The following is a 10519-nucleotide window of genomic DNA, read 5'->3' as shown; positions in this document are numbered from 1 at the left end:
GATGCCTGACTGGGAAAGGCGGGCTGGGGGGTGGGTCGGGGCCGCGCTCGTCCCCGCCGCGGGGTTAGTCCGTCTTCACACACACACCCCCCCCCGCTTTTCCCCGCTTCTCTCCGAACCGTCTTCTCACCTTGCGAACGCTTGCGGTGGGTGAGGAAAGTTGCCCGGGGAGCCTCCGAGGGCCCGCAGGCGCTCTCGCTGGGCAACCCGGCGGGGGGAGGAGGCAGCCGGGACGTGGTGGGCGCCATGTGCCGCGGGAGCGGGGCAGCCGGGGAGGCGGCGGGGACGGGACCGACCCCACGGAGTGTGTGTGGGGGTGGACGGAGGGGGAGACACAGAGGGGACGCGGTTGCGGGGTGGGAGAAGGGCGGGAAGCGGCGGCGCGAGCGCGGCCCCCTCAGCGATGGCTGAGGCGCGGCCGGCGGCTTCGTTAGCGCGTTCGCCGGGCTCTCCCCCTCCTCGTACCGCGCGTTTGCGCGGAGTAACCGAGGGGCTCGGGGAAGGGTCCCCCTCAGCAGCCTTCGCCCATGGCAGCGGTGCTGAGGTACCGACGGGAGCGTAGGTGTGAAATTCCGGTGCCCCACGCAGACCGCCCTGTCAGGTCGCGGGTATTGTCAAACGCCCTTTGGCCGTCTTCTGTCAGAAGGGAAATTTGGGCTTCCCGCGGGACAGCAGGGGGTCAGCCGGTGGAGTAGCTTACTCGGACCTGGCGAATCCTTCGGTTGTCGCTGACAAGGAGCAGAAATCGCGTTCAACATCAGCTTAAGGCGGTTACTTGGTGAGTGAGGCAGCTTGCTCCGTTGAGGAGCCATGGCCCCAGCACCTGCATCCCTGCTGCCACCCAGAAACGCGGCAGGGACCCCAATTTTCCAGACACACGTGTAGGACCAAGGAAGTACTTGCAGGTTCTGGTGAATAAAAAAAATGTTTTCTTCCCTGATCTCTAATGAATGCCAGTATTAGAAACTGGTTACCTGTGCAACAAAACAAATAAACACATCTCTTTTTTTCTTAAATGACAAAGCACTGTATTATAAACAAGATAGCTTTGTAATTATTACAAAGTTTCTGGTAGCGAGTTTGCTTTTCAGGGAAACACGCAGCAAGGTGCTGCAGGCACTGGCTTTGAGTGTGTCGGAGCAGCGGTGCGTTTTTCACTGTAGCTTTCATACACACGACTTTTACGACCTGACGTTCCGTTAATTCCTAGAGGCACATCTTCTGTCACACGCCGGTTACCAGATACTTGCACCAGAAAAGCCTAATGACCCAGAAATACCAAAAATGCTTCTTTCCCTCCACCTACCCTGCTGCAGCGTGGGCAGCAGTTCAGTGCCATGGCACCCTGAGCCCCTTTCCCCCCCCCCCGCTGCTCGGGTCTGCCGTTTATGCCCTAAACCGATCGGTATTTGTCCGGGGGGCGGCTGCACCCCCCGGGCAGCCTCAGGGCTCCATCGGCCCGGCCCGGCCCGCATTCCTCCCTGCCGCTGCGGGGCGCTGCGCCGCCGCAACGGGGGGGGGGGGGGGGGGGGGCGGGCGGCGCTCTGGCCCCCTCTTTGTGGTGGTGGGCGGGGCTCTCCCCGCTGTGAGGGCGGGCGGGAAGAGCGGGAGTAGAGCGCCCGGTGCTGAGGTGCTGGCGGCCTGTACTCCCCCCTCACCCCCGCCTCGGGGCTCCAGCCGCCTCCCAGTGGGGCTGGTGCCGCCTTTCGCCCCCCCCCCCCGCCGCCCTTCGGAGGCGGCTTGCGAAGGCAGATGCGGCCGTACAGGCGTGTGCGGGGCCGTCTCGGTTAGGGAAGACAGAGCCCCCGGGCCTGCCGAGGAGCGGGCTGCCGGTGACCCGTGAGGCGCTGCCTTCGCCTAGCCATTAACGCAAGCCGGCCGGTCCCCCGGGGCTTGGCCGCGGCGGTGGGGAGGCTGGATCCGGTTGTTGGGTGGCCCGGGAGGCAGGTACCGCGGCCACGGCCTCCAGCGCCTCAAGGCAGGGCTTTAGAGCAGCATCGTGTTGTTCTTGAGTGTTTGTCCATAAGCACAAACAGCGGTCAGACTATAACTCTCCGGTGCCGAGAGGAGTGTCGTGCAGGCAAGCTCTTGCCTGACTGCAGTAAGTTTTGGTTTTGTTTTTTCTTTTCTGTTGCCCCTTAAACCTTGCTTATAGAAATGCCCACCTTGGATCTCACACTGACGAGGAGGTTGCTGATCATAAGTCCCTGCGTGTTTTCACAAGAGTCTTACTCTCCCTGAGACCTTTGGGAGGTAGAAGGTTCTGTGCGTACAGGAGTTCTTGCTGGAGCTGGATGGAATTCATTTTTTTATTTTTATGTGCTTGTGAAGTGAGAGAAGCTTAGTAGTTTAAAAGAAAAAAGGAGTCAGTTTGATTAGGTACTGATTTTGTCACTCTTGATTATTAATTTGTTTCTAAGTAGGGCAACATAACTTAGGGTCATCTCCTTTATATAGCATCCTTCTAGCATGGCTTTATTTAGGTAGGCACTGCTGCTGTCTTAAGATTCAAGCGGTTATGACTTTTCTTACCGACAGATTACATCAGCACGGTATCGTTCAGGTCAGCAAGGCTGAGTGTGCAGACATGCTTTTTCTGTTAAACATCTAGAATTGCATTATGCTATTTGTATACAGGTCGAGTGAGTGGAGTTCCTGTCATTGTTAAGATACAGACTGCGTTTAGCATAGACCCGTTTGATGGATTCATCACAAATAACAGGACCCAATTTATGCTTTGTCCAAAGCTAATAATACAACGTTGCAGTGCAGAGAGTGCATTTGTTTACTGCAGGCTTGGAGCTATAGTAAAATGGAGAAATCCAGAAGCAGGTAAGCAATAAGAAGATGTTACCTTGTTAAAGATCTCAGCTGTAATTTTTTTTTTATTATGACATCTTAGGCATTCCATGGGACAGAAGAAAGTTGTTATTCTCATATGAGGGCTTATTGGTCTCTATGGAATATTGTTAACCAGAAAGCGTTCCTCTTGAAAACAAAACAAAAACCAACAAACAAACACACCACCACCCCCCAAACCCATCACGGAACACAGCTTTATGTGGGTTTGCATTATCATGACATTCAAATATAAAAATGATGTTCTTGAGCTTGAGGTCTTAGACTGGAATGTAAGATATTTGGATGTCGTTGTTGGCCCAACCACACATTTATTTTGTGGTGTTAGTCAATTCTCTTATTCTTCCCGTGCTTTTATTTTCTAACTGTACAAGGGACAAATGATCCTTCTTCAACTCTTATTTTTCGTGGTTACTTGCCAGAAATTCTCATGGACGTGGGCTGTCGTCACTACATATGTGTAGCACATACAGTGTTTCAAATCTAGGAAAATCTGTTAAAAATGACATCTATTGGAAAATCATTAAGTATTCACATGCCTCAGACTTTAATACAAAACTTTTACATGCTCTACCCGAGCTTGATTTTTTGACTACTTTGCGTTACATTGTCATTGCATGTGGTCAGACCAGTTTACCTTTGGAGCAATTTAGAAGATTTTAAAGGGAATTGGGCCTAATAGAGGTGTACAAGAACTTTTGCTGAAAACTATTTTGCATAATTTTAAAAGTGCCTGAAACTCCTTTCTTCAAAAGTGCGTACCTAACTGTGCATCTTGACGTGAACAGAATTTATTCATCTGCCAGACGGGGCCCACCTCTTTCAGAAAACATTCGAATAATATTTTACAGAACAAGAATTTCTCTTTCTCACACAAAATATAGGTCTTGTTTTCTTTCATTAGCTTTGTTTTAGCTCCTTGCAGCTTGCTGGCATAAGCCAAAAATACTGTATTTTCTCCTTTGAGAGTTTTTTGGAGGTGGGTTCTGGTTTTGTTGTTGGTCCGTGTCTCCCCCCCCCCCCAATGATTTGTTGTTAATACTGTGAGCAGTTGTTCAGCTGAACTCCTGAAATTTAGTAGTATGGATTGTTCCAAAAACTTCGTAGAACCATTATTTTTTTTTCTGGCTGCAGCCATGTTTTTCGTAGTTCAGTTCAGGTGATTATTAGGGTGAGACTTCAGACTATCCTCTTCTGTTGCCTGTTTGGGAGTTCAAGAATGTGTTTGTGGTTCTAATGTGCAAATTTTCAGGGTGGTGGCAGCATTTGTTTTGGGAAAGAGGCTTCAATACAACTGGTTCAGCAAGTTTTATCTGGTTAGATTTTTTTTTTTAATCATTCGTGTTTTCAGAAAATTACTGAGACAAAATACTTGGGATTCATAAAAACATACTTGTTTTTCAGATTAGAACTACACGTGAAAGTAAACTGTATGATGGAAAAATATACCTAATCTTGCTTTTTAATGATGAATGTGTAAAAGCAGGAAGAGATTTTTAGTTTAGTTTTTTTTTTTTAAAGAAGAAACACAGTTAAAATACGAGCAAAACTAGGAAAAAGTTTCTTGTAGAATAACTGTATGTGTAAGTGCATTTCGTGTTAAAATGGCAAATTTTAGCTTCAGTTCGCTAGTCCTCAAGAGAATTTTTCAGCTATAGACAGAATACTTTGATATGCTTGAGAATAAAAGGCAGAAAAACACATTCAAATCTCTGCAAAGGCGTACTGTATGCACACACATGGGAGGGCTAGCACAAATGCGTTTTAGTGCTTTTACATTTCAGCTGTAGGAGTTGTCTGTGACATGATTGCAGTGAAATGTATCTTCCCGCTTGTCTTGCGGAAACAACTTTAAAATTCCAGATAGTGAAAAATGCCTGATAAAGAGACAATAAACGTGTTTTAACATTTTGTAGTGGTCAACTTCTATGTGTGATGGTATACCTTTGTTATAGATTAATTTATCGAAATAATGCCACTTATTTGCAGTGAATGTAGTTTTACAGAAAATATTTCTTCTTTCAAGTTCAAAATCTCTGAAGATGCATGAAATCCAACAACTACCTAGGCATCAGATGCATGCAACTGGGCAATCTGTTGCTCCCCAATCTGCCAGACATCGAGTTCAGGACAGAGGTCATGACGATCTGGATCAAGTTGGTTATACCTGGCATCACAGAAGAAGGTTAAAAGAATTCCAAATCAGGTGATGAGTACAAAACATAATTTTCACAGAATGGAGCAGGGGGATCAGACCTAAAGAAGTCTGGTTTTAGTAGTACAAGTGCAGGCTAAGGCAAAGGTTTTTGTTCACAGGTGTGCCAGACAGTTCTGAAGGTGTCTTGTGGTAATTTGAGGACACTCATTGGCACAGTCAGATTTCACATATATTTGATTTTCTAATGCAAAATTTAAAAATAGCTATTTAACAGCATGCTTTGATGGGGACTGCCAGTGTAATGATTTAGTCTTGCCCTCCTTTTGTGTTTCTTTACTTCTTTTGTTTGTTGAAAGAATCTTGACAAAGGTGGGATGGTAATTGTTTCGAGATTAAAAGCCTAATATTTGTTGAACAAGTGGAGCTGATCTAGCAACTCAGACTTGCTGAAAGAGGGAGGCTCTGTTCATGGCTGTGTGCTTTAATTAATTACCTTGTGATGTCTTTGGTGCTTATTGGGGCCCTCTGTGTGCCAATTAACTCTAAAATCCGTTTGAAAGAAAAAGGCGGGGGGGTGGGGGAAGGGCGATAATATCACAGTTACGGATTACTGAGTTGAACTGCTACTAGAAGCTTGCCGAGAAGTGAACTGCTGTGGGGGAGGTAGGAAGAAGGAAGATCTGCTGGTTTCAGGCAGGAATAAATATTAGATTGGCTCAAGTATTCTGGAAACAAGTCTGACTCAGCTGGTTGACTTCAGGAAGACAGCTATGTTACCTCTTCTAAATCACAAAAAGGCTCCCCAGTTAATTGGCAGCCTGGTCATTAGTATCGCTGGGTGTAAGTGGGCTGCTGGGAAGACATTTAAGCTCTCTAGGTTTCCTAAAGAAGTATGTCCTAATTCAGGTCTTGCAGTGATGCTTGGGCCTCTCTTAATGCTTGGTGAATAGTCCTGTTACAGGTACTAATTTTAGGGTGTAAATATTTTATATGTGCATTGATCTCTGAAAACCAGCCCCTTAGTTTTATTAGTGAAACTAGTGTAAAAGTTCCTATTTTTACTGCTGCCTGGGAATTAACAGAGGGAGAGTACAAAGACAACTAACCTTTCCTTATATTCCAGATACTTAGCAAGGAAGTTCTTCCATCTGTGGGCAAAAAAGACATTTGGACAAGTTTTCCCTTCCAAAGCCAGGTAGATAAAATTACAGAAATCAAGGGTGGGGGTGTTTTTGTGTTGGTTTGGGTTTGTTGTTGTTTTTGTTTTTTTGGTTTGCTTTTTTTTTTTGTGGTTTAGTGCTATACCATTGGGCTAAGAGAGCGCTGGTTGCCAAGAAAATATTTGGATGTCTTTCGGATCACTTGAAGGTTTCCTTTGAATACGCTTCTTGCTCCTGCTTTTTTTTTGTTTTTAATAATCATGGTTAAACTTTACTAACTAAATTCGTAGGAATAGTGGTTGTCTTGATGAAGTTGAACTGTACGTGTATATAAATGATGGGGTATGATTGTGACACCTGCTTTAAATTTAACAGTTTTTCAAAGTTATAACTGGAGGTGGATCGTGAAATTCAGTTCGTTGTATTGTTTGCACTATTGTTCTTAATGTATATCTATATATGCTTTGTATCTGTCTGACTTTGAAATACCTGCGGCAGATAATTCATTTCTGTTGTTAGTGTTCTGTCAGCTGCTGAAAACTAACACTTTGATACTCTTTTCTTGTTTTGCTTTAATTTCCATGTTCATTCTTGTTTGACCACACCCTTGGGAACTGAAGCAGCTCCCAGTGGAAAGACCTGCATTTGTTACAGTCAGAATAAGTTACCCAATTTCATTGTACTGTATCAAATATACTCTGACTACATCTGCCTTAGTTGGTAACCAGAAGTTGTCCTGTGAATCTTGCTGTTCTTGCTATCCCATATACTGAATTTGCACTACTTTGTGTGTAAACTCAGGACAATTATTTATTTATTTATTTATTTATTTTTTTAGGAGGATGAGTGGAAATATGTTTTTTAAAGTTCAGCAAAGAACATAAGCAGTAATTAATTGTTTTTTTAGATTTAGGAGTCTCCAGTTCTCCTTAGCTTTTATTTGCAATGTTCTGTTAATGCACCAAGTAAAATAAAAATAAAGTATAGCTCATTTCTTTTTCTTTTTTTTTTTCTTTTCTGCTTGAGTGCTTGGAATGACTTAGCAACTTGGCTTGGGGTAGGTAGCTATGAATTGCAACTTGTGAGAGGATTCATATGTGTTTCACTGAGGGACCTCTAGGTATTCTGGGCCTAATCCTGTTATTACAGACATGAGCAATTTCATTAAGCTAGTGGGATAGTTGTGATCAAAGGTTGTGAGTCTGGGCTTGTGTGCTTTTTGTTTATTAGCTTATATGTTTTCATGGGTCCTTTTGTCTTCCTTCTCTCCATCACAAAGAGATGAGAAATTTTTTGAAAGTGTTTGTACTCCAGTTGATGAGACTTTCCGGTTCTTGTGCTGCTGCCCGGGTCATCTTGACCACACCGAAAAATGTTTGCGATAATATTTTAAAATAAAAAAAAATTGCTTGAAATAGTAGGTTATGACCATTATTTTTTGTTAGGTGATCGAACTGCTAGTTCCCTCATGCAGACCCTCCTATATTTGAATTTTCAGTTGTTCACAATTCAGTTGCAATGTAGTGTCACTTCTTACCTGGTCAGGTATGTGTTAATTAAATCTGGGTATAAAAGCAGAGGCCGTTCTACTGAGCTTAAAGAATTGGAAGGTCATGTGTGACTTGTGAATCCATTTTGTACATGGCTTAGCATCTGTTGGAAGGAGAAGGAAGGTACATGAGCAGATGAACAGCTTCGTTTTTAGCATAGACAATGTGTAACTAGCTGAAGGAGTTCTGAAGCCTATTTAAGTGATCTTTGGGAAGATTTTAAATTTGGGATAACTTAAGATCAACATGCTCTTTCTAAGAACACAATGGAAATATCAAAGCATTATAAAATCTGAAGTAGCTTTTGTATTTATTTCTATACGTAAAGTATTTTATGTTAAAATAACAAAGAACAAAATTAGCAAGGAAAATACACGTATCATTATCAACCATGCTGTTTTTTTGAGTAAAACAGAACTGAGGATAAAAGATGCAAGTTATTCATAGGTTTAAAGTCAACTGGCACTGTGATATTTGGCCAGCTAGTTAACATCAGTCTTTCCTTCCTTGACTTTATGTGAAGTATTTACAGTCACTAAGCTGATTGCTTCTTGTCATACTTCATAGAGTCTTGGAATAAATAGTCACAGTAGGGTAGTGTTTTTTAAATGCAATTAGATGCTGTTAGGCTAATCAGACAAGACTGGAAAAGAGGTAGCGTAATCTTCATGAAAACTGATTTTTGGTCAACCTGGAAACCTGTATGAAGTTTCCCATGTCCAAATTTTTCAACTGTTTAGATGCTTTTATGACCAGAAGATTCTTCAAAAAACTTTTGGAGAGTGGAAGGAGTGGTGGACTGTTTGCAGAGAAAGGAAGCTCAGCCTCAGAGCAGGCAGCCATTACAGGTTTGTGACATGACTTCCTATTATTGTGTGTATATAGCAGTATGAGAAATTTTCCTTAGGTTCTGAAGGAGTTATTAATGCCAGTAAGCAAGTTACATCAACAGTACCTCTAGGCCAAGAGCAACGTCTTCATTGCTTATTTTCATATCTATCTTCTCCTCTTTCTTTTTTTTGTTGCTCTTGTCTTAGGATGAAGTCAAAATTTCCTATCCAACATATCTTTAAAGTGCAATTGAACTTGCAAGAATCCTATTTCTAGGCATTGGTAGCTATTTCACTGAATAGTGCTTTTTTCATTTTTCAGGCATTTACTCCAGAATTTGATATTCAAGGCTTGGAGAGCCTATGTATGCCAGCAACAAGGAAAGAGGAACAAATACTGTGTTGCGGAGTCTCATGGTAAGTGAAGTGATGGTAACTACCTTTATTTGGGGACATACTGAGATGGGAGTTTCCAAAGGAAATATTTACAAAGAATCTCTTCCCTTGTGCACCTTTGCACATTGACCTCCCCCACCCCATGGAAGTGTAATGCTTTTAGGTACAGATGGTTGTCTGTCTAAAGCTGGCAGGGGGGTTCTGTTTGATGCACTACTGTGTGGCTATATAGTTATTTAGGGATGCCAGTGAATAAGCTTAAGGGCCTCTCCATCTGCTCTGGATTGCGTTGTTTGTTTTTTGGGGGGGTGGTTTGGTTGGTTTCGGGTTTTTTTGTTTGTGGTTTTTTTTTGTTTTTTTTTTTTTTTCTTTTACTTTATCACAGTATGTGGTCAAATAAATATTTTTTGTTAGAATGTGTTGCTGGAATTCTGTTATCAACTGTGGCTATAGAAATTAATAATTCCCTGTGGTATTAACTGCACATATTTTATCTGTATTCAGTATTCCTTCCAGCTTGTGTCTTGCAATTGAAAAGCAGCCCAAGCTTTTGAAGTGCCCCTTGTCTTATTATGTAGATTCTTTGTTCCGCAATGAATTTGTCCTGTTGATGACATTGCTTATATGGGTTGCAACATCCTTTGGTTTCAGGGAATATGTTTCCCTGAAGGGGAGGATGACCCTCTTGTAAAGATGATGCTGTGGTTTTTGTTCTGTGCTGATTTGCAAAATAAGTTAACTGCTCTCTTTGCATATGCATGTAGCCTCAGAATATTATATAGACTGGCACCTTTCAAAACGAACTGATAGGCTATCTAGATTTCCATTCTTACTGAGTGAGGCCAGAGTACTTGGAGAAGCAGCTGTGTGTTACTTAGTCAAAAAGATAGAAAAGCAGCCTGTTTTAAGGTAGGTTAATACTTGATTCACCAGATCACAAGGAAATCTTTAAAAAGTGTGGTGGGTTTTTTTGGTGTAAGTGTGGAGTGGCATGAAATCAATGGTGTTTTTTCTAATAACTTTGTTTCAATAGTGTCAGTTCTGACAAGCCAGACTGTTGTGAGGAGAAAGTGCAGTGCACTGCATAAAGTGGTAAACTGGGATTTGTGACACCACTTCTGTTTTTAGCTGTGTGACTGACCTGCTAAATAAACTTGACTTGTTTCTGGTTGATTTCTCTGCTTGTAATAGAGAATAACTCTTGAAAAGCCACTGATGAACCTGATGAACTTTTTTTTTTAAAACGAACCAAAGAAAATCCTGTAATTCTTACCCAATAAGGTTGTTATGCTGAATATTGTTATACAATTATATACCCTGTAAGCACTGAAGACAAAGCAGTGCCGTTGTCTGATAATTCACGCTGCTCTGAACAAGTGGCATGATGCTGTCAGCGTTTCAGAGATTCTTGTCACTGTGGCACCCTCAGCCAGGGTGGATGGTTGTGGCTGCGGCTCTGGTGGCTGTTGTTTCAGGGTGTCCCACGAGGTGTCACTGCGAGTTGAAGGGACTGGAGGTTGGGGACAAGTGGTGTTATGGAGTGGTTAAAAAATGCCAGATTCTTGC

General features: G+C 43.0%; 1 protein-coding gene across 7 annotated transcripts in view; it reads left to right on the top strand.

The window, feature by feature from the left end:
• Positions 1-118: 118 nt before the first annotated feature.
• SFI1 (SFI1 centrin binding protein) overlaps positions 119-10519 on the top strand; it is a 32155-nt gene continuing 21754 nt past the window's right edge. For 2 of the 7 annotated variants that reach the window (XM_075041705.1, XM_075041704.1), the window contains exons 1-6: positions 1622-2101; positions 2638-2832; positions 4886-5065; positions 6141-6212; positions 8468-8575; positions 8880-8974. In XM_075041705.1, the coding sequence (XP_074897806.1) occupies positions 2813-2832; positions 4886-5065; positions 6141-6212; positions 8468-8575; positions 8880-8974 (475 nt within the window). In that variant the 5' untranslated portion in view covers positions 1622-2101; positions 2638-2812. Of the gene's footprint in view, positions 147-1621; positions 2102-2637; positions 2833-4885; positions 5066-6140; positions 6213-8467; positions 8576-8879; positions 8975-10519 lie in introns of those variants that run through there. The other 5 variants (XM_075041700.1, XM_075041703.1, XM_075041702.1 and 2 more) reach the window with 5 other exon arrangements.

The sequence above is a fragment of the Buteo buteo genome, chromosome 11 (genome assembly GCF_964188355.1).
Source record: "Buteo buteo chromosome 11, bButBut1.hap1.1, whole genome shotgun sequence".
Lineage (NCBI taxonomy): Eukaryota > Metazoa > Chordata > Aves > Accipitriformes > Accipitridae > Buteo > Buteo buteo.
Note: the sequence above shows the minus strand (reverse complement) of the source record. Positions and strands in the feature narration are given on the sequence as shown.